Source organism: Perognathus longimembris, chromosome 13, assembly GCF_023159225.1.
Source record: "Perognathus longimembris pacificus isolate PPM17 chromosome 13, ASM2315922v1, whole genome shotgun sequence".
NCBI classification, from domain to species: Eukaryota; Metazoa; Chordata; class Mammalia; order Rodentia; family Heteromyidae; genus Perognathus; species Perognathus longimembris.
In genome coordinates this window covers 25,436,250-25,459,947 of record NC_063173.1, presented here as the reverse complement: position 1 = coordinate 25,459,947, position 23,698 = coordinate 25,436,250, and the positions used below count along the sequence as shown (strand labels likewise).

The following is a 23,698-nucleotide window of genomic DNA, read 5'->3' as shown; positions in this document are numbered from 1 at the left end:
TTTGGGGACCGGAAATCTAGGCATAACACTATGTTTTACAGTCTACTTAATAAGTTTTGTTTATTTTCTGTGACTCTAAACTTACTCCAGGAGTTTACTTGATAGCTGGGAGATTTTAGATTGTTGTGCTTGCACTGTCGATGTCCAAACAGAGTCTTGATATGCTCGAGCTCTGGTTTGCTCCTAAAGAAAATTGAAAAGAGTCATTGTTCAATCAATATTTCTTGAACAAGTTTCTATATTCCCTCCACATAGCTTGGCCTCCGTGGTGTAGAACACTATGAAATATGGGAAAGCCGGTGCTTGAATTTACAGTACTTCTCATCATTATCCACTGCATTTAATCTAAATACTAAATACCTAAGTGCAGTTTTCTCTTGGGGATGACATTAAGTAAGTACTACTGCATGTGTACAATAGTATGGATAAAAGTTAATAAAATAGAACAAGACCAATCAAAATTTGAGAATGAAAACCTGACCTTAATGAAAGTCTATGAGCATGTTCCAATTTGTTTTATTTTTTACGGTTGTCCATTGTGGAGCTTGATCTCAGTGTCTGAGCATTGTCCCTGAATTTTTCTACTCAGGGTACTACTCGACCACTTTGAGCCGCAGCTTCACTTATGGTTTTCTGGAGGTTAACTGGAGAGGAGTCTCAATAGACTTTCCTGTCTTGGCTGGATTTGAACTGCAGTCCTCAGATCTCAGTCTCACGAGTAGCTACTATTAGTTACAGGTGTGAGCCACAGGTGCCTGGCTTGCATGTTATAATCTGTATGAATTATTGTTTTCTAAGAATTTAATTTTATGGCAACTAGATTTCAAACATGAAGTAATTTTTTTTTATTTTTAGCCAGTCCAGGGCGTTGAACTCAGGGCCTGAGCACTGTCCCTGGCTTCCTTTTTGCTCAAGGCTAGCACTCTCCCACTTGAGCCACAGCGCCTCTTCTGGCCATTTTCTGTATATGTGGTGCTGGGGAATCGAACCAAGGGCTTCATGTATACCAGGGAAGAGCTCTTGCCACTAGGCCATATCCCTAGCCCATGAAGTAATTTTTAATAAAAAGGATATTATTGAATATAAATGTACTTACAATGTGGGAATAATGTAGAATATATAGAATATGATGTAATATGTAAGATAGAAACATTATATAATTTACTTCTAATAAGGTACATGAAACAATGTGTAAGTCCAAAATATACCTTCCAATAAACGTTTAAACATATTAGAAATAAATATATTCACCTGTATAAAGTTGGACACTTTTTCTTCTTGTTCACTTATTTCGCTTTCCGTTTTTTGTGTGAGGAATATTCTGTACTGTTCTGTCATAGCTATGATACACTTGCAACTCTCAGTAAGATGTTTTTGGTCTTCCTTCAACTTTGTATTCTCCTCAGCCAGTGAATCCTTTTTGCTTTGCAGGGACTGTAACTGCTCTTTGAGGAATTTATTTTCTTCTTCCAGCTGTTCACATTTGCCAATGTGCAGATTCTCTGAGGCAGCAGAAACCTGCATGATCATCAGCACAGGTTGGTAAAGAAAGACAAGCTTACACAGATCAATCATGAGTATAGTAAGATACTTAGAATATGCTCCCCTGAATTACGCAGAAAGTCAACCCATTTCAAATGACTACAAGGTTAAAGTACATTCCCTCCATCGATCAGCTTTCTCATAAAACACTTGTGCTTGGTCTTGCACTTCGGTCTCCTAGTTTTCTTGTTTTTTTCTTTATAGAATGACTCTAATTCCAACCTTAGAATTCCAATTCTACTTAAAGAGTGCAATATATGCTGTCTAAAATTATAAGCTGTTTTCTAATCTTCAAGTGTTTTTAATGTAAATCTGAATTTCATGCCAGAAAATGATGACTTTTGGTAAGTAACTATGTATGACGTGTCCCAGTAAGAAGTTCAGTTTTGAACAAAATGGACTGGATTCAATTACATGATTTTGTAATTGTCTGATTCTTGCCACAAAGCAGGGAGAATTCTAAGCCAAACAAGTAAATAATTGTACCGTTTCAAGAGCACTAAGTTGTGAAGAAGTGATTTCCTTTGCAATAGGGTTTGATTGGTGAGATGATTCTCAAGCTTGTCTCTCTCTCTCTCTCTCTCTACATATATATACACATATACACATATTTATACATGTGTATATATATATATATATATATATATATATATATATATATATATATGGGGGCATTCCTCCTATAATTTTACTTTATCTGAATAGGACCTAGCCTTTGAGAATGCTCTCTAGTGAACAGAATGTGATGAATTTACTGTTTTATTTCAAACATTAAATTAGAAAAAGTTTAGAAACAGCAAGAAAACTTCCTCTCATTGGGAAGTTTGCCTTCAGAATCTCACCAGTACACTACACTGTGAAGAAGCCCACATGTGGATTCCTTCAATGGCTGCTGTCACCCAGACATGTAGAGCAAGGCTTTTGGTGACACAGTCATCCCATACAATGCAGAGTGTAGAGAAATGGTCTGATTTCACTACTGATTCAATTCCAAATGTAAACACGTTAATGTTGCACTGAAACTCCACATTAAGAGGTGGAGTGTTCTAGGTAAACAAATGGGACGGGAATGCACAATAAACATGAATAGAAACCCATAATCTGCCAGATATCTTAAAGCCAGTATGTAGAGGAAAAGGAATAGATAACTAGTATAAAAATAACTATGCTAACCATTACAAGTGTAATGAATCAAAACCACAATTCACAGCCTCATTTAATGTGACTTTTCCCCTTCATTAAAAAAAATATTCTTTATGTATTTGTACAAGGGGGCTTCAATTCAGGCTATCAATTTATAAGTACAAAAATTGTGACCAATGTCACCCCTCCTATTGTACTTCATCTGTCTCAAACCTAACTATCCCTTTAAGCGAATCCTTTTCTTTTCTGAAGCTGTAGGGATCTTGTTAACTAAGAGACTTTGGAGAGAAGCAACTAGGATCCCAAAATGCCACATTGGAGCCATCCATTGTGCAAATGGAGCTTCCACACTTGCACCCATTTGGCTAGTCCTTTGCGGAACTCCAGGCTCTGCTGGGATATGACTTTTCTGTGGTGCTGTTTGTGTTCTTGGTCATCCCAAACCAGGAAAACAAGGCCAACTACCTGGTGATCATGCCATCGGTAGAATGTTAACACTGTTTAGAACTGACTTGGACATTTCCCTTATGTTTGATTGTATGCTTCATGTGTGGTGCTCTATCTATTCTATCAAGAAAGCAAAAGCCCACTTTGGGATATATCTCAACCAAGTGGCCCATTTATAGTTAAACCTCTCAAAGAAAAAATGTAAGATTTCATCACAAAACAACACAGCCTGTGTATATTTTAGGAAATGAGAAAAGGTAAATTTCAAATAAAACTTTAGGTTATTATGTAGTTGTTTTATTTTAAAACATTTCATCAAAAAGAAGTGAAATAAAGTGCTGTATTAATAGACTTTTGTAACATAAACAGTACATGTAAGGGGTCACAAAGGTTTTGTACTGTTCTACCTTAGAGATTTCTTTGTATTTCTTTGTCTGAAGTTTTATGCTGTATAGTTTATGAGTCAGCTTTGCAATTTCTTCTGTCTGTGACTCATATTTGCTTCTCATGAGCTGTAACTCCTCTGTGAGGACACGCATTTCCTTTTCCAGCTGTTCGTATTTGGAGGATTGGATGTGCACATTTTCATCCTGCGTGATACATAAGTGTAGGTAGGTAAAGAAGGAATTCCCGTGGCAACTGTATAACACAAAACAAGTTATAAATAGCCAGATTCTTAGAATGGAGTCCCTTGAAGAACTCAGAAAAACAACCAATTTCAAAGTAATGTTGATTCACCCCACTGGCTGTAGTAGAAACCTGATTTTCCCTTCAGACATGTGAAGGAATAAGCCAGTTGTCAGGGTCAAGTCACCCCAGCTGATACACAGGGTAGAGAAATGGGCTAATCTCATTGTTGTTGATTAAATTTCAAATTGTGAACACTTTAGTAATGTTACTGTAGAATTCCACATAGGGAGAAGTATTGTTCCATGTAAACAAGTAGTACAGAAATCCACAATAAATATGAAGTAGAAATTCTCAACCTGTCAGTTATGTTTGTGCTGGTAGGGAGCACAAAATGAATTGATAAGTAAATGTGCTACCGATCACATTTTAGCTTCTAAACTATAAGCACGTTTCCGTTACCGCAATTTTTCTTTCTCATGGTTCTGTCTTCCTTGTCTTAATGTCCTTGTCTTAACTCGGGGCCTGAGCACTGACCCTGGCTTCTTTTGGCTAAAGGCTAGCAATCTACCTCTTGAGCCACAGAGCTGCTTCTGTGTTTGTCTATATCTGTGGTGCTGAGGAATCGAACCCAGGGATTCATGTATACGAGGCAAGCACTCTACCACTAGGCATATTCTCAACCCCGTACATAGTAATTTTCTATGGTGCTGTTGTTGTGGTTCAGTGTCCAAAGCTAAGGAAAATAGGCTATTCATCCATGCCTGTTGCCCTTGGCTGTTGGAAGAAGTTTCGTATTTGTTGGGATTGGTTCTGTTATGCTTAATTGGATTTTTTATGTTTGGTGCCATATCTTTCCTACTGAAAAATAACGCAAAACTTTGAGAAACAGTTTGACAAAACAGTCCCTCAAAGTTAAACCTTACAAAAAACAAAGATTTTTTCACAACCCAGCTTGGCTTGTATATAACAAATAGAATGACGATAGATAAATTGTAGTAAACTTTAAATTATCTCACAATTTTTATATCTTAAATTATTCTGTAAGTGCCACAGATTAGTATATCCACTTTCTCTATGAAATGGCAGTGTTTCTAGAAATGTAACAGCATGTTTGGTGTCTCATTCACGTGGGAAGGGGCTAAGCGTCAAAGTGACAGAGCATCTTGCGCTTACACCGAGGCGTGTTGTGATTGCAAATGAAAAACTCTGAGTGATGAGTAGTGGCAAGAATTCTAAGTGGGGTGAAAATAAAATGATTGCGGGTAGAAGTTAGCATGTCCTTGTTCTGGAGCACAGTCTATAGATTGCTTCCATGAACACATAGCGTGGAGGACAACCTGGAACACCAACATAAGGGATACATGTGGTCAAAGTGGCTCCATGTGAGTTTCAGTAGAAGAGAGAGAGAGAAAGGAAGCGAGAGACACAGAGAGAAAGGCATTCCGTAGCCGACTTCTTGCCCTTAGGAGCCACCACCCCTGTGAGGAAATGCACACACAAAGGAAGTCTACCCAGAGGCCAGCAGCACTCCAGATAAACAGACATGGGGGAGGAAACCCTCCAGTGGACTCGTACCATGCAGTTCTCAAGCAGTCTCACGAGAACCACAAGGAACGGCATGAGTACAAGTTTCCTTAGCAAGTGTCTCCCAAACCACAGACTTAGGAAGAAAGCAAGTCCCTTGAGATAGAATATTTGGGGTAAGTTTTACAAAGTTATGACAGAAAAGTGGATTCAACAGTTCAATGTATTCTCAGTTAATTCAATTGTATTTAGTAAGAACAATTTTTATACTTATTTTTACTTTTTATCATTCAAGTGATATGCAGAGGGAGTACAGTTACATACATAAGGTAGTGAGTGCATTTCTTGCCAAACTTGTAGCCTCAACCCTCATTTTTCTCCCACCTTCCCTCCTCCACAATTCCTAGTTCACAACATACTGTCTTGTAAGGACAATTTTTGGAAACACTTTTCCCATTATGTTCTTGTTCTATAAGTGATTTGGAGATTAGAAAAACACCCATTCCTTGGAGCTGCCCTGCTCTGAGTGCAATTGTACCTTTCCTACTACCTGTTTCACCTCCAAGCTCAACTCTTCTCTACATTATCCAAATCCTTTCCCTTTGAAGTTACATTGGCTGTATGGAATTTTCTAGTTTCAGGAGTGCTCTAGGCTCTTCATTGACCACACGTAGTACATCAGCACACTTAGTTCATCCTGCTATTAATAAAGTTAGGAATGTGACACATTATGGAAGATTAATTTACCTCACTCACGTTTACCTTTGAAACATTCAGTTCCATATCATGTGGCGTCATATCTGCTTCAAGTTGTGTTTTCACGTGGAGTTTGTTAGTATGCTCTTCTTCTGGAACATTTTCATGAGATGCAGTAGCTTCTTCTTTGTTGCTTTCCTCTTGTTCTAGGCATTTCCTGTCAATAAGTGGGATCATCTTAACATTTTGATAATAAAGGGAAAGGTCACTTCGTGAGCCCTCTTGTCAGATATCGATGTGACATTGCATAAGATGAAACACATATGAGGTATAGAAAAATTTGGTTACATTGTGCATATACTGCAAGGAGAATTGAGAGATCTTAGGAAGGACAATGAGACAACATAAAATGTTCATTACTGGACTGTAATACAAGCAACAGACACGAAGAATTCCACTGGTCTGCTCACATCCCATCTGAATGGGAAAGGATATTATCTCCTTTGGGCTTAAAGAATTCCTAAAGTTCTTAAGAAATTCAAGAAAGTTGTGATCTAAAAATCTAAGAGATTAATGGATGGTTTTCTGCTCACTTGGCTTTGTTCAAGCAGAAAAAGCAGGTCACTACTATCAAAGATGTGGTACTGCTTGCAACCCATGCATAGGGAGAGGTTATACATTGAGTAGACACTGCACAGATCTCTAAGAATAAAGATGCTGAATGAGCTGGAGAGACTATAAATCAATACCAGAACATGTTCCTCATACGTGCAGAACTCTTGCGTCAGTCCCAGTACCACTAGAAAGCAAGGACTGAGATGAAGAATTCCACACCATTGCTATGTCCTGCTGTGCTAGCCTTTTGCATGATATCTGCCAGCTGAAGTCACTAACTCGGCCATCCAAAACTGAGCTGGAGAAGGAAACAGCAGAAGATGTAAATAGCATGGGAAAATTATGTGTTTTAACCCTCAAGGAGACCATAAGGGGCATTATCATGTGGTCTTAATTAGTGCAGCCACAGCAAAAATTGATTTTGATAGTTCAGTCCATCCAATAGTATCTCTAGAAGAGATGTCAATACCTTACTTAGGCAGAATCCTGACAATATTTTGAGATGCACAGTTTACAGTAAGATTAAGGGCTACTAAAGTAGTAATTTCATAGCCTGGTTTCTCTTCAGACTGTATAAATCGTTTGCCTTTTACTATGATAACAATTTATCTTCACACTCAAAATTTTAAGTGAATATAATTTCTCCAATAGATAATGAGCTATACATTATCAATATAATATTTCCTATCTGTGTATATTTGAAGATTTCCACAGATTAAACAATGTAAGTATTCCAAAGCTCAGCCATTTATGTTTGTGCATTCTCACTAATGTCAAAACAGAGAAACTTCGCCCACAACAAATGATGTGGTAGTAATTCTAATGAAAACCTTTTTGAAGGTAATTTCAATACTGAGGTAATTCTTTGAGGTAGAAAACTATTTGAAATGGAAATGTTCTTCATTTCCTCAGAGTCTGATAAAATATATTGTAATACATAGTAAGCTAAAAGTAAAATGAATACAATCTCTTGGCTGCTCCAATCACTATCATTAGTTTTGAAAGTAATGTAATGAGAATTAGGTTATAGTAGTTTCTGTAAGAAGGTAATCGGTGAGCTACTTCTAGGACATAAAATTCATTCTACATGTGCAACTTTCCAATAACTGATAAACGTATACTAACCACTTTTTGGAAATGAGGAAATATAAATAGTATTTCCAAGGTGATTGATACAGTAAGTATGAAATCTATGAACTAAAATAACTTATTTGTGTGGATATAAAGCCTGTCTTTCCTTTCTGTAACACCCAACAATAACCTGTATTCACTGAAGGAAAACTCTCCCTTATTTCTCACTCTCATGTCCGTTAAAATAAAAACTCATTAGATCACATTAGAAATCAACAACATTAAGGAACATTAGAAATAGAAGAGAAAAACAATTGAATGGAGTACATAGAAACAGTTACTAACCAGCTTGTGATGCTATATTACTAATATTAGTAAAGAAAGAAGTAATCTCTAAAACAAAATATGCTTCTGGAGTTTCTGTTTATGCTTCACTTTGCATTTGTAAAGAAAACACAAGACAGTACCAATGATAAAATTTTGTGTAATTGTTAAGAATTTCATTGTGAGCCCTATAAGTAAACTACAAATATGAATTATACAAATGACTTGAGCTTCCTTTAAGAATACAAAGCATCAGTGCATACTGAGGGCATTATGAATCCTCCCAAACAGTGTAAACTCTATGCTGTAATTTTCATAAATGCTTTTATTTGAAGTATTCAAACTTGATTTGGCACACTTAGTATCTCACATCTGTAATCCTAGCTACTCAGGAGACGGAGATCAGGATCACAATTTGTAGACAGCTTGGGCAGAGATGTCTGAGACTCTCCCTAACTAAGCACCAAAATCCAGAGGGGCAGTTGTGGCTCAAATGGGAGAATGCTAGCCTTGAACAAAAAACTCGCGGGCAGCTACCAGGCCCTTGTAGGACACACACACACACACACACACACACACACACACACACACACACACACTCAAGAATCCTTGACCACAGGGTCTGGGTCTTGCTATGGCGCCTTCTACTGCTTGAGTCCTGACCTCAGGCCCTTTTGCTTTCTTTCCTGTTTGAATAGTGTCTCCCTCTTGCTGAAACTGCAATCCTCCTAAACCTTCCCTCTCAATTAATTAGCTAGGGTTTTAGTTTAAAGCCATTATGCCCAGCTTAAATAAAAGCTTTTAACCCTGCAGGTCACTTGGTAGGTTGTATGATTTAGTATTTTCCCTACTTAGCATTTCTGAATTGAGTGATTGTTTCCCATCTAGAATACACGCAAGGTCATGAAAAACTGATCAAATAGCCATACTTTTCCATCTCATCATCTTTGCCTTCATTTTCTTCATTCTTTAATGTTGCTTCTGTCTTCTGGTGTTCACATTCCTTTTCAGGAGTGGTAATTGCCAAGGCTTCATCCTATGAAACAATAATAAATATTTATATTTACCTTACGTTACATTTCCTAAGAGAACAGGAAAATTCAATGCAAAATCCTGTGTGGGTAAGCACTCAATACAGAGAGGAAAGATCTAGTAACATCATCTTTGTGACTCTCTGGCCCCCTCCTCTAGGAAAGCCTCCCTAGCCTCCCATGGGTGAGGTCCACATGAACCCTGGTACACTGTGAAAATTCCCTAGAAATTTACTGCCCCCTCAAACTTCAGTTGCTTCAGAGCATTTGTCGTGTAGTTCCTATTAAGTTTCAGGGCTTACAGCAGAGGATCACAAGACCCCAATAGCTATACCCTTATGATCACATAAGATGATGCTAAGTGAAATGAACTCCATTTTATGGAAATGATTGTTATATCCCAGTTGTAACTACTTTCAACATCCTATGTGTATCTGTAGTTTCTACTATTGATGATGTTTTTGTATCACCCTCTTGTGATTGTAGCTACACTATCTCTGTAATCTTATCTGAGTGTACTGGAAACCATGTATACTGGTACTAGAATTAGGAAATTGAAAGGCAATGCCAAAATTGAGAGACTAAGTGTAAAATAAGAGAAACAACAACAAAAGCAATACTTGCAAAACTGTTTGGTGTAAGTGAACTGAACACCTCAGGGGGCAAAGGGGGAAGGGGAGGGGGTATGAGGGACAAGGTAACAAACAGTACAAGAAATGTATCCAATGCCTAACGTATGAAACTGTAACCTCTCTGTACATCAGTTTTATAATAAAAATTCGAAAAAAAAAAGTTTCAGGGCTTACAAATAGCCTGACTGCTACTGGGCATGATACTTTCATTATAAAAGAAACCTGTAAGTTCTGGCCTACATAGGAAATTTAAAATACCTCATGACCACTCTGCTTTATGGAATTTTCCTGTGCTCATTACTATATAGTCCATCTGTATTCAGTTACTCCAGTTAAGTGAAGGAATATTTTCCTAAGTCTTCTAAGAACAAACTATTGAAAGGGTTGCCTCTCTAACTGTTGGCTCCTCATGCCTCCACCCTTTTGCATCTGTAAAGTGTGGGGCAGTTACCAAATCCTCCCTGGGAAATAATCTGTACACAGTTGCCAAAATGATCAGTACACTGGAGCCATTTCTCAAGTGGTGGAAATGTGAAACAATCAAACAGGACAAAGTTAAAGGAACTTGCCTCATAAGCTCAGTAGCAGAAAAAAAAAATTCACATTGGATTATCCAACTCTATCTGACTTTTGGTGCTTAGCACTTCCAGGCTGATGATGTCTGATCTGTGTCAACATATCAGAACAATGGATGGGCTACCAGAGTTGAAGTCATTTAACAATGGAATTGGCTAACATGTAGATTCAGAAAACTCTGCTTCTCCCTGACTCTTGGTGGATGACCTGAGTATCCACAGGAAACTTGAAATTCTCAGAGGGTCAGCTTCTATTTAGCAAAAGACAATGCCAACATGTTTCTCAAGACTGTTTAAATGGGAGTGAAAGACTGTAGGTTGGAAGGAAAAGGGTGTCTTTCTGGAAGCCCAGAGACAAGGCCAGTAATATTTCTTTTATGTTCTAAGAGATGAAAAACCAAAGCATAGCAAAGGAAAATTAGGCTTATATGGATGGAAATAAAAGGATCAAGAGAGCAACATATGATCTGCTCTGAAGTTTTGAGTTCCTGAGTGACATATATGGACATGTATCAATCCTGTGTCCCTTATGTCTAGGAGCAGTATCTGAGTCTTGAGAAAATCCTCAAATATCCATGCCTGGTACATCTAAAGTATTTGAAAAGTTGGGACCTTAGAGGCGATGTGGATGTGAAAATTTTTCATTTTTCTGTTAGTCAGTGTGCGGAATAATTCTTCTAGAGAACAACAGCAGCAAACAAGAGACATTGCATTCTCATTTCTTATCTACTGAGTGAATTTCTTTCATGCCTTGGAGGTACAGGGACAATCGCTTACTGACAACTCTTTACATTCCCTAGGGAGAGCTAGAGTAGGGACTATTGTTCAATTTAAGATGCAATTCCATTCAAAATTATAAACTATCTGCCACCTCTTAGAAATCACATTTCAGTAATGAGAGCTCCACTTATCTTAAGGGGCTTTAAGTGTCAAAGAATCTATCACAGGAATCAGTTTAGCTTTTCTCTACTTTTGCACAAAATTCCAGTTAAGTCACATATTCTGGTCAACTAAGAATCCTCCTAAATACATTTCTTGAGATGATTGTATGGCAGTCTTTCGCAAACTGAGAATTGTGATACACCAAATGAAAGGCCACTGTATCCATTCATGACCACTACATGGAAGAGTAATCAGGAAATTTTGTAAGATGATTATTTTCTGAGGAGGTGGGGAGGATGTGAACTAAAAAGAGCCAACTTTATCTTTTTATTGATGGAGAACCTGGTCCTGAACCCCAAAGCCAACAGCAGAATCCAGAGGGGAAGAAGGACAGTTAGGAGAGGAAGGCAGGAAGAGACAGAGAGGGGCCTGATACAGCATCAGGAATGGAACCCAGAAGTCAGCAGGTAATTAAACAACCTGCCCTGGTGCCCGCAAACGCAGCCTTGTGAAAAACAAAGCCCAAAAGGGCACAAAGGAGGACTGCATGGCCAGCAACAAGGGAGGGGCAGGGACCTGAGGGGAGAGGCTGGAGAGCCTCAAGTGGTTTTGGAAAGAATATTGGGCTTTTCTGTGCCCTCCCCATCTCCCCGGAAGGTGGAGAGAGGAATTCCTCCCAGGACAGAGTCAGAAGAGGATCAATCTCCTCTGGGGTCCTTGCGGCCCAGGAGAAGAGGGAGTTTCGCATGGGCTGCCATCCGGGCACTTGGCCATCGCAGTTTGGTTTAATGAGTTAGCAGAGGGGAGTACGCCAGAGAAATTGCTTGGGGCTACCAACATTCTGTTTGTCTTTATCGGATTTCTGGGAGTTATTGAAGTATGAAGGCTTCAACGAAGGTGACTAGTTCAACTAATGATCACATTCAGCACGGCCCCTTCAACTTGATCAGTTATACATTTCCATCCTCCTTCAAGTTCACTTCTTGTATACAGTAGCCTCAAGGGCCACTACCAGGTTTGGATAAGTTCTCTGCAGAGCCAATCTCCTACACGTTATGTTTCCCCCTAGGATTCTGAAGGTACATTGAGATTTCCTAGTTTCAGGAGTACACCAGGCTCTTCCTTGTCCACACTTAGTGCATCACCACACGTAGTTAGTCCTGCTATTAATAAAGTTAGAAACGTGACAGCATTATGGAAGATTAATTACCTCACTCATGTTTACCTTTGAACCATTCAATTCCCTATCAGGTGGCTTCATATCTGCTTCAAGTTGTGTTTTCATGTGGAGTTTGTGGTTCCCTTGGTCTTCTTCTGGAACATTTGCATGAGATGCACTAGCTTCTTCTTTGTTGCTTTCCTCTTGTCCTCGGCATTTCCTGTGAATAAGTACGATCATCTTAACATTTTGATTAATAAAGGGAAAGGTCACTTTGTGAGCTCTCTTGTCAGATATCGATGTGACATTGCATAAGATCAAGCACATATGATGTGTAGAAAACTTTGTACACTTTCCGTGTATAATGCAAGGAGAATTGAGAGATTTTAGGAAGGACAATGAGACAACATAAGATGTTCATTATTGGATTGTAATACAAGCAACAGAAACAAAGAATTCCACTGGTCTGCTCACATCCCATCTGATTGGGAAAGGATATTATCTCCTATGGGCTTAAAGAACTCCTAAAGTTCTTAAGAAATTCAAGAAAGTTGTGATCTAAAAATCTAAGAGATTAATGGATGGTTTTCTGCTCACTTGGCTTTGTTCAAGCAGAAAAAGCAGGTCACTACTATCAAAGATGTGGCACTGCTTGCACCCATGCATAGGGCGAGGTTATACATTGAGTAAAGTAGACACTGCACAGATCTCTAAGAATAAAGATGCTAAAGGAGCTGGAGAGACTATAAATCAGTACCAGAATATGTTCCTCATATGTGCAGAACTCTTGCGTCAGTCCCAGTACCACTAGAAAGCAAGGACTGAGATGAAGAATCCCACACCATTGCTATGTCCTGCTGTGCTAGCCTTTTGCATGATATCTGCCAGCTGAAGTCACTAACTCGGCCATCCAAAACTGAGCTGGAGAAGGAAACAGCAGCAGATGTAAATAGCATGGGAAAATTATCTGTTTTAACCCTCAAGGAGACCATAAGGGGCATTGTTTTGCGGTCTTAATTAGTGCAGCCACAGCAAAAATTGATTTGGATAGTTCAGTCCATCCAATAGCATCTCTAGAAGAGATGTCAATACCTTGCTTAGGCAGAATCCTGACAATATTTTGAGATGCATAGTTTACAGTAAGATTAAGGGCTACTCTAAAATAGTAATTTCATAGCCTGGTTTCTCTTCAGATTGTATAAATCGTTTGCCTTTTACTATGATAACAATTTATCTTCACACTCAAAATTTTAAGTGAATATAATTTCTCCAATAGATAATGAGCTATACATTATCAATATATTTCCTATCTGTGTATATTTGAAGATTTACACAGATTAACCAATGTAAGTATTCGAAAACTCAACTATTCATGTTTGTGCATTCTCACTAATGTCAAAACAGAAAAATTTCTCCCACAACAAATTTTGTGGTAGTAATTCTAGTGAAAACATTTTTGAAGGTATTAACAATACTGAGTCATTCTCTGAGGTAGAGAACTATTTCAAATGGAAATGTTCTTCATTTCCTCAGAGTCTGATAAAATATATTGTAATACATAGTAAGCTAAAAGTAAAATGAATACAATCTCTTGGCTGCTCAAATCACTATCAGTTTTGAAAGTAATGTAATGAGAATTAGGTTATTGTATTTTCTGTAAGTAGGTAATCTGGTGAGCTACTTCTAGGACATAAAATTCATTCTACATGTGCAACTTTCCAATAAATGATAAACATATGCTAACCACTTTAGGAAATGAGGAAATATAGATAGTATTTCCAAGGTGATTGATACAGCAAGTATGAAATGTATGAACTAAAATAACTTATTTGTGTGAATATAAAGCCTGTCTTTCCTTTATGTAACACCCAACAATAACTTGTATTCACTGAAGGAAAACTCTCTTTTCTTTCTCACTCTCATGTCCGTTAAAATAAAAACTCATTAGATCACATTAGAAATCAACAACATTAAGGAACACTAGAAATACAAGAGGAAAACAACCGAACAGAGTACATAGAAACAATTGCTAACCAGCTTGTGATGATATATTATTAATATTTGTAAAGAAAGGAGTGATCTCTAACACACAAAAAGGCTTCTGGAGTTTCTGTTTATGCTTCATTTTGCATTTGTAAAGGGAACATAAGACAGTATTATGATGAAAATTTTGTGTAATTAAGAATTTCATTGTGAGCCCTATAAGTAAACTACAAATATGAATTATACAAATGACTTGAGCTTCCTTTAAGAATACAAAGCATCAGTGCATACTGAGGGCATTATGAATCCTCCCAAACAGTGTAAACTCTATGCTGTAATTTTCATAAATGCTTTTATTTGAAGTATTCAAACTTGATTTGGCACTCTGAGTGACTCACATCAGTAATCCTAGCTACTCAGGAGATGGAGATCAGGATCAGGATTTGTAGCCAGCTTGGGAAGAAATGTCTGAGACTCTCCCTAACTAAGCACCAAAATCCAGAGGGGGAGTTGTGGTTCAAATGGGAGAATGCTAGCCTTGAACAAAAAACTCGCGGGCAGCTACCAGGCCCTTGTAGAACACACACACACACACTCACTCAAAAGTCCTTGACCACAGGGTCTGGGTCTTGCTATGGTGCCTTCTACTGCTTGAGTCCTGACCCCAGGCCCTTTTGCTTTCTTTCCTGTTTGAATAGTGTCTCCCTCTTGCTGAAACTGCAATCCTCCTAAACCTTCCCTCTCAATTAATTATCTAGAGTTTTAGATTAAAGCCATTATGCCCAGCTTAAATAAAAGCTTTTAACCCTGAAGCTCACTTGGTAGGTTTTATGATTTAATATTTTTCCTACTTAGTATTTCTGAATTGAGTGATTGTTTCTCATCTAGAATACAACCAAAGTCATGAAAAACTGATCAACTAGGCATACTTTTCCATCTCATCAACTTCGCCTTCATTTTCTTCACGCTTTAATGATGTGTTGCTCATGCGCTGTTCATCTTCCTTGGCAGCATTGCTAATTTCTAACAGGATATCCTATGAAACAATAAAAAATATTTATATTTACCTTAGGTTCTATTTCCCAAGAGAACTGGCAAATTCAATAAAAGAGCCAGTGTGGGTAAGCACTCAATACAGAGAGTAAAGATCTAGTAACATCACCTTTGTGACTCTCTGGCCCCCTCATCTAGGAAAGTCTCCCTAGCTCCCATGGGTGAGTGAACTGAACACCTCAGGGGGCAAAGGGGGAAGGGGAGGGGGTATGAGGGACAAGGTAACAAACAGTACAAGAAATGTATCCAATGCCTAAAGTATGAAACTGTAACCTCTCTGTACATCAGTTTTATAATAAAAATTCGAAAAAAAAAGTTTCAGGGCTTACAGATAGCCTGACTGCTACTGGGCATGATACTTTCATTATAAAAGAAACCTGTAAGTTCTGGCCTACATAGGAAATTTAAAATACCTCATGACCACTCTGCTTTATGGAATTTTCCTGTGCTCATTACTATATAGTCCATCTGTATTCAGTAACTCCAGTTAAGTGGAGGAATATTTTCCTAGGTCTTCTAAGAACAAACTATTGAAAGGGTTGCCTCTCTAACTGTTGGTTCCTCACGCCTCCACCCTTTTGCATCTGTAAAGTGTGGGGCAGTTACCAAAGCCTCCCTGGGAAATAGTCTGGACAGAGTTGCCAAAATGATCTGTAAATCTTTCTACATGTATATGGAATATATATATATATATGTTTATACAAAATAATATATCGATATCCATTGGTTTATATAAAGTGCAGTTTGCTTAAGTGTTTGTGCATATGTGTTTGTGCATGTGTGTGTGTATTTCTACCATGGTGGAAATGTCTATATAGATAGATAGAGATGTGTACGTGCAAAGTAATGATAATTGTATTTCAAGCACTTCAAAGTAAATTGGGGTGATATATACCTTTCTGATGTTGTCCACGTGGGCCCCAAATGCCACCAGTTTAGCAGCTATCCTTATGTTCCCCATAGAAACGGCCTGCTGGAGGGCAGTTTTGCCACAGGCATCTTTCCTGTTTGGATCAGCACCATGTTCCAGCAGAATACACACACAGTCCTCTTGTTGGCACTGGGTAGCCTGTTGGGATAGCGTCAGAAAGTGAGTGGTCAGGTCACACGTGGTTTGCTAGTTAGTTCTGGTTCAATGAGGAAGATTCCCCGTCATTCATGTATTGGTATGGTAAGCGGGTCAACCAAGTCCCTCTCAGGTGGCAATGGTTGGGTCCTAGTTACCTTCATCAGAGCTGTGTTGCAATCACTATCAACAGCATCGATGTCACAACCCCTTCTCAGAAGGAGAGCCACCACTTTTGGGTGGCCATAGGCACAGGCAAAATGCAGAGCCGTCCTGTGAGGGTGCAAAGGCCTCTCAGGACATGGCAGAGCGCGCTCCGAAGCCGCAGCCTCACCCACTTCTCCCAACATGGATTCTTTGCTGAAAGGGTTGTAACGCACGCTGGCTTTCCATCTGTCCTACTAGTGATGAAACCATGTGTTCCTGTAACTATAGAGTGTCGCGAGTGCCAAGGGCCTGGGGGTGCAGCCGGGCGACACCCCCGCCAGTGCTGGGCGTCTGGCTTAGCGGGGCCTCGTTGGGGCTGCTGGGCTGATCAGGCTGAAGCGCAGAGCCCTGGGAGGGGCAGCCCCTGACCCGAGAGGGGGCCCGGGAGAACCCCACCGACGCCCTGCAGGGCCGAGCCTGTCACCCCCCGAGGCCTCGAGTGCAGCCAGGGCACAAGGCCTTGGCCATGACATTCCCTCTTGCGAGTGTGTGCCTCGCCAGGGCGCGGGGCTGCGAGTGGGGTTGGGATGTGTGCCGGGACCCCGCCCAGCTATCGGTAGGAGCCCTTGGTGGGGGGGTATCGGCTCCGCCCCGCCAGGCCCCGCCCCCGCCCCTCTGTGCCCCGCCCCCGCTCCGCCCCCACCCGGCCCTGCTTGGGGCTCCCAGGTGGAGGAGATCGGCTCCACCCAGGGGCCTTGCTGTGGTGTGGGCGTCCTCAGGCCGTGGGCGGCGGCTGTCCATGCGGGGCAGATGCCACACCCGCTGGACGTGGGGCGCTGGCTTTCCACGAGTTGAAGGACGAGGAGGGAGGGTGAGGACAGGGACGGGCTGCTGTCTACACGTGCAGTGGCTTCTCATGAAGAGGGCAGCCTGGGACCCCTGCTCCCGCCCAGCCAGGCCCCCTGCGCCCCCTGCCCCGCCCCCTCGCCCCGGGTCCTCACCGGCCATGCCTGTCCGCGGCGTTCACGTCCGCCTTCCCCCGGACCAGCAGCTTCCGCACTCGGGCCGCATCGCCCGCGCTGGCCGCCCGGTGCCACTTGGTGATGGCTTTGTAGCGGGCGAGGCTGCACGGGGAGCCCGCGCCCTCCGGCTGCCCGGCGCCCCCCCAGCAGCACCGGAGCGCCCTCCTCATGGCCGAGCCGGGCCCCCCCCCCCTCGCACGCCCTTCCCGCCCCTGCCCCTCGTCGAGTGTCGTCGGGGATCCGGGCACTTGGTCCACCGCCGCTGCTCACCGCGCCTGCGCAAGGTCTCCCTCCACCGCCACTGCTCACCACGCCTGCGCACCTTCTCCCTCCACCGCCACTGCTCACCGCGCCTGCGCACCGTCTCCCTCCACCGCCAGCACCTTCACCTCTCACTGCGCCTGCGCACCGCGTCCCTCCACCGCCACCACTGCCTCCACTCACAGCGCCTGCGCACCGTCTCCCTCCACCGCCAATACCGCAGCCGCTCACCGTGCCTGCGCACTGTCTCCCTCCACGGCCACAACCGCCACCGCTCACCGTGCGCGTGGCCCAGTGCCGTTGGAGGCCGGGGCGGGGCGCGTGCGGGGCGCATGCGGGGCACGCTCCCGAAGGACCCGGCGGGAGGCGGGGCCCCCAGGGGGGCGCGGGCCGCCCCCACCCCACCAGCCCCCGGGAGCTGCGCCCCCCTGCTGCCCAGCACTGGACCTGGGCCACGGAGTCCAGGCTGCAAACCCGAGCTCCCTGCAGCCTGGGCAGCGCCCCGCGGGGTCCGCACGCTGCTTCCCAGACAGAGGACGCGGGGACATTGGCTGTGACCAAGTCACCAGCACCACAAATTAAAAAGAGAAAAAAATCAGTGAACCACCATTCTGTGTAAACCTTACACTTAGGGCTTCTGGAAGAGTCGCTAGCAAATTATAGGTGAAATGCATTCTAGAATTGCTCCAGATTTCCGACCGCTTGTTTACAATGCCAAGAATCATTTTGTGCTTTGTCTTTTTTTTAAATTTATTTTTTATTTTTTTTTATTTCAAAGTGATGTACACAGAGGTTACAGTTTCATCCATTGGGCATTGGATACATTCCTTGTGCTGTTTGTCACTCCTCCCTCAGTCCCCCACCCCACCCCCCTCCCCTCTCCCCCCCATTAGTTGGTCAGTTGGTTTACACCAGTTTTGCAAGCATTGCTTTTGGAGTCATTTGTCTTTTTACCCTGTGACTCTCGATTTTGATAATCCCTTTCAGTTTCCTCGTTCTGATACAAGTATATGCAGTTTCCAATGGATTCAGATAAGATACAGTGATAGTGTAGGTACAACCACAGGAAGGGGATACAAGAAGATCATCAAGAAATTTATTACAATGGGAAGAGGATCCGGATAACAGCTGACCTCTCCACACAAACCTACCACGCGCGAAGAGAATGGAAGAACACCATCCAATCCTACAGGCCAACAATTGCCAACCCAGAATTCAATACCCAGCAAAACTGGAATTCACCTTCGAGGGAGAAACCAGATCTTTCCATAGCAAAGAGGATCTAAAGGAGTATGTGAATGAAAAACCAGCCTTATAGCGAACTCTAAGAGGGGAACCCCACCCCACAGAAAAACCACAGGCTCCCAGACAGAAACAGAATCAAACTACAATAGCCAGAGCCCAACAGAAAGAGCAGCTCAATAAAGAAAAGAAAAGAAGGAGAGGAAAAACAGCCTAACAGGAAAATGGAAGGGAAAAAAGACTTATCCATGATCTCTTTGAATATAAACGGTATAAACTCTCTGACAAAGATGAGCAGACTGACAGAGTGGATCTGTAAACAAAAAGTTGCCATCTGTTGTCTTCAAGAGACCCACCTTACAGCAAGGGACAAAAACAGGCTCCGAATGAAAGGATGGAGCAAGATCTTGCAAGCAAACGCACCTACCAAAACGGCAAGAGTAGCCATCCTGATCTCAGACAAGCTGGACTTTTCATTAAAATCAACTCAAAAAGACAAAGAAGGCCACTATATTTTAATACAAGGAAAAATCCAGAATCAAGACATTACGGTGATAAATGTATACTCACCGAACAAAATTGGACCTACATATGCCAAGCAAATTCTCACAGAACTACATAACAAGATAGACCCAAACACAATCATAGTGGGTGACTTTAATACTCCACTCTCTCCAAGAGACAGATCCAGCACCCAGAGGATTAGCAAGGGAGCTGAGGACCTAAGTAATACCATGTCTCAAATGGATCTGATAGATCTGTATAGAGTCTTCCACCCTACAGAGACCCCATACATACTCTTCTCAGCAGCCATTCAACAAATAAATAAGACTAAAAACCCTGCCAGAGCAGCCAGCAGGAAACTTGAGGCTGAGTCAGCAGCGCCCATTTTCAACCCAGTAAAGAGATCTGAGGAGGGAAAGCTCTGCCCAGGGCAGGATGGGCTCCCCCAGAGCAGGACGGGTTCCCCCAGGGTAGGATGGGCTCCCCCAGTGCCGGATGGGCTCCCCCAGGGCAGGATGGCCGCCCCCAGGGCAAGGATGGCCTCCCCCAGGGCAGGACGGGCTCCCCCAGGGCAGGAGTGCTCCCCTACTCAGGTAAGGGCAGCTAGAAGCAGCCCTACCCTTCTGCAGAACTCAAGGGTTCCAGACAGGCCTCAACCCGCCCCACCCCCACCCCACACCCCAGCTCCAGTAGGCCACAGGAAGGCTGACACCCCAAGACAGCCCTACATGCTCCATCAAGAGACTGCTTCGTGCACACAGGGGAACCTGTCCAAGCTCTCCCAAATCAATGGAAAGAGTCTCTTTTCCAATGACAGGTTGTTAATGTCTGCTTGTTTCATTACTTTTATTTTCTCTCTTTCCTTACTTTTATTAACTTCACTTTTTTCTACTTCATCCCTAGATACACAGCCAACCGTGTTTGCTCAGCCTCCTCCTTCCCTGTGTACCTTCCTTCCTAACTCCGACTCGGTTGCTCTGGTGAAGCCCAGCCTGGCCACATCAAGCTTCTGCTGCTCACAGAGTCTCAGGAACTTTTCAGCTCAGGCTGGCCTGGAACCGTGGTCCTCCCGAATTCACGCCCACTGTGAGGATGATGAACCACGGGAGCAGCCCAGATGGTGGGTGATAAGGAGTCTGCTGTGTTGCCTGGGTTGGCATCAACTTTAATCAGGCAGATCTCAGACGCCTATGGAGCTACCAGAATTTCCTCCTCAGTGAACAGGAAAGCTTACGTTATTAGAAAATTATATGGAATAAAGTCAGTGTAAAATACTGTAAAATCGAGACCATCCTTCCATAAAATATGCTGTATTGAGTTATCAAATTCCTGTCTACAAATTTTGTAACACATTCATATTTTATAAACCTGGAATTAGAAGTAAGCAACCTTTGATTTCCACCTGAAAATACTTCAAAGACCAGATTGAAGGCAATTGTTTATGAGATGAATAATAATTCTATAGTTGGGTTTTTTTTGGATAAAGTTTGTGATCTATTTCCTTAACAAGATACACTTATACTTTGGTTAGAGTGATGGCAATATTTAAAATACAACATGAAAATGCATGCTGTAATTTTTTGAAAGCTATAAAAATTTTAATTCTGGTTGTACATGTTTGAATTTTTTCTTCTAAAATTTTTTTGGCTGCTTGGGTTGCTTGATCCTGGAGGATCACAGTTCAAAGTTGACCCAAGAAGGAAAGTCTCCAATTAACCACCAGAAAACTAGAAGTGGAGCTATGGGTCAAGGTGGTAGAGCCTTTGCAAAATTGCTCAAGGACAGCTTCCAGGCCAGGAATGTAAGCCCTGACCCAGGAGAGGAAGTGAGGGAGGGAGGGAGGGAGAGAGAGAGAGAGAGAGAGAGAGAGAGAGGTAGAGAGAGAGAGAGAGCTGTATACATGATCACTCCAAAAGTGATACAAATTAAAATCAGACTAACACTATTGGTTTAATTTCATCAACTCAACATGGAAAACATGTAGTAAAATATAATTTGAATTATACACTTAGGCAAGAAAATAGATCATCCCTATGACCAAAAGTTTTATCTTGTTTCAAGGACACCAAGTTTACTTCAGTGACATAAATAAATGTATACTGTACACACTTGCCAAATTAAATCCACTTATCATGAATATGAATGAGATAAATTGAGCTTTGAGCCAAGGGCTCCTGTCTACCAGGCTGGCCTGATAGCTGTTGCACAGCGTGGACTGCCTTAGAACTTGAGGGTTCCCCAGGGCTGTGTGCCCAGTGCTGGAATCACAGGTGTGAGCCATCGCTCTCCTCCCAACTTATGATGATGTGATCAGAGAAGGAAAATACAATCCATTAATTTGACACACTTCATTTTCATAGTGATTCACAATGTTTAATAGCAAACAAAACTAATAGATATCAAGCTGTGACTTGGACTACTACTGTGGGTTCTCTACAAAACCCAGCTCAGAAGGGGTTCCTTTCCTTTGCCAGACGTGGGCCTTGAACTCAGGGCCACACGAGGGTTCCCCAGCAATGGTGGACTGTTGGGATCCGGCCTTTAGACTTGGTGGGGGGTTTGACGCCCTTCCCCCCAAGCCCTAGAGGAATGCCGAAGCAGGCTACTCTCTCTTGGTCCAGAACCAGAAGAACTGGCTTTGCACCCAGCCCCCAACTCTCCTGCCTGCCCAGGCACCTACCTGTCCCGCCCTGGCTCAGGGCTTTTGAGTGACATTAGCTCAAGGGGATCAGGTGACAGCTCTCAGCCTATCGTCGTCCTGGCCGACCGCCTTCTCTCGGAATCATCTCCCATTACCTCCGCCTTAATAAAGCAGTTGGCTCTTGAAGCTTTCTCTGAGACGTGCATACATCTAACTTTGTTTAGCGGTAAGGGGGCAGGCATGCTTTCTCGTTTCTGCCACGAGCGTGTTAGGACGGTGCTGGCTCCCCTAACACACTCTAGCCTTATCTGTGGGCCAGGTGACTAGGGGAGAGGGTGAGAAAGGGAGTTGAAAAAATAGTAGCTGAGTCTTGATCCCCACGGCAGGAAAGGCGACTGAGCCCGACAGTGCACCCAGGCGTGAGCGAGCAGTGGGGTGGGAGGGGAGGATGACACTTGTCAACTGCCCTGGCACTCACGTGCATTTGATTGGGGGGAGGAGTGACTGGAAACCCAGGAGAACCGCACACTCCAGAGAGAGAGGAGAGGGCCCAGCCCAGGCAGAGGGGAGGGGAGGGAGGCGCCTTCCTCTCTGCATGGGTTGGGTCACCATAGCCTGTCCCATATCAGTGATAGAGACTCTGATGGACGTTCTGTTTCCTGAGCTGCACTGGAAACACACTCTTCTCAGCTACAGACAGAATCAGCTAGAAGGAGGAGCATACACCACTGCTCTTAGTTGAGAATGAATTCCACGCCAACTTTACCCCCACTCAGGCTTTGAAACAGGATCTCAGTGTCAGACTCCCTAGTTATAGGACTGCAGGCAGGAGCTATCAGAGCCTGCTAAGATGGGTCATTTGTAGCTAAGCAAACGGTGGTATTACTTATTATATCATGAGTTCTGTATCTGTCTAAACAGGACACTCCTTCATGATCCCACTAAGTAATGCTTCGTTAAAAATATTAAGAATTCAAAATCCATTTAATCTCTATGCCCACAGAGATCATTTTACAATTTCAACCATTTCAGTGACAATAGGTGGATGGTTTGGGTACCATGCATTTATCTAATATTTCTATACTTTATTTTTGCTTTTCCTCTAACTTCACGAATAAAGTATATACAATGAGAAAATTTGGCTTAATGTCCAGAAAAATGACTCATCAATATTAAGCTGTGAGAGAAATCTAACAGTAGGAAAATCAAAGATTGTATGTTTTGTCTTGATGTAATTTGAATTCTAAGGTTGTGAAAAATGTATGGAAACAAAGTAGATAGGATAGGTTGAAATATAATTGACTTAGGCCTCACAGTTAGATATATTTTTCAAGAATAAATTACTCTCCGGAGTATAGATACATTTGGCCTAAAGGATATTGTTTCCTAAGAGGGACAGAAAAGGTGACAAGAAAACTCTTTCCAACTAGCTGTAGTGTCTACAAGGATGGGGACTCTATGACCCTTACAGACAGACCTGCTCTACTATCATGGGACAGCTAAAATTA

General features: G+C 42.3%; 1 protein-coding gene across 1 annotated transcript; it reads right to left on the bottom strand.

The window, feature by feature from the left end:
• Positions 1-17,712, bottom strand: LOC125362452 (putative ankyrin repeat domain-containing protein 26-like protein). The gene is made up of 10 exons (XM_048361297.1): positions 17,522-17,712; positions 16,532-16,646; positions 16,203-16,376; positions 15,184-15,290; positions 12,323-12,491; positions 8,922-9,028; positions 6,034-6,199; positions 3,540-3,722; positions 1,252-1,518; positions 1-183 (listed from the first exon to the last, which is right to left on the bottom strand). The coding sequence occupies exons 1-10, from the start codon at positions 17,710-17,712 to the stop codon at positions 82-84; spliced, it is 1,581 nt and encodes a 526-aa protein (XP_048217254.1). The 3' UTR covers positions 1-81.
• Between the last annotated feature and the right edge of the window lie 5,986 nt (positions 17,713-23,698).

Bases quoted from the DNA above. Each gene is read 5' to 3' on its own strand.
- LOC125362452 (XM_048361297.1), bottom strand. From the start codon at position 17,712: ATGAGGAGGGCGCTCCGGTGCTGCTGGGGGGGCGCCGGGCAGCCGGAG. The intron at 9,029-12,322 runs GTAATTAATCTT...ATTGTTTCATAG, and splicing joins CAAAGGTAAACATGAGTGAG to GATGAAGCCTTGGCAATTAC. The intron at 184-1,251 runs GTGAATATATTT...AATTTTCTTTAG, and splicing joins AAGTGTCCAACTTTATACAG to GAGCAAACCAGAGCTCGAGC.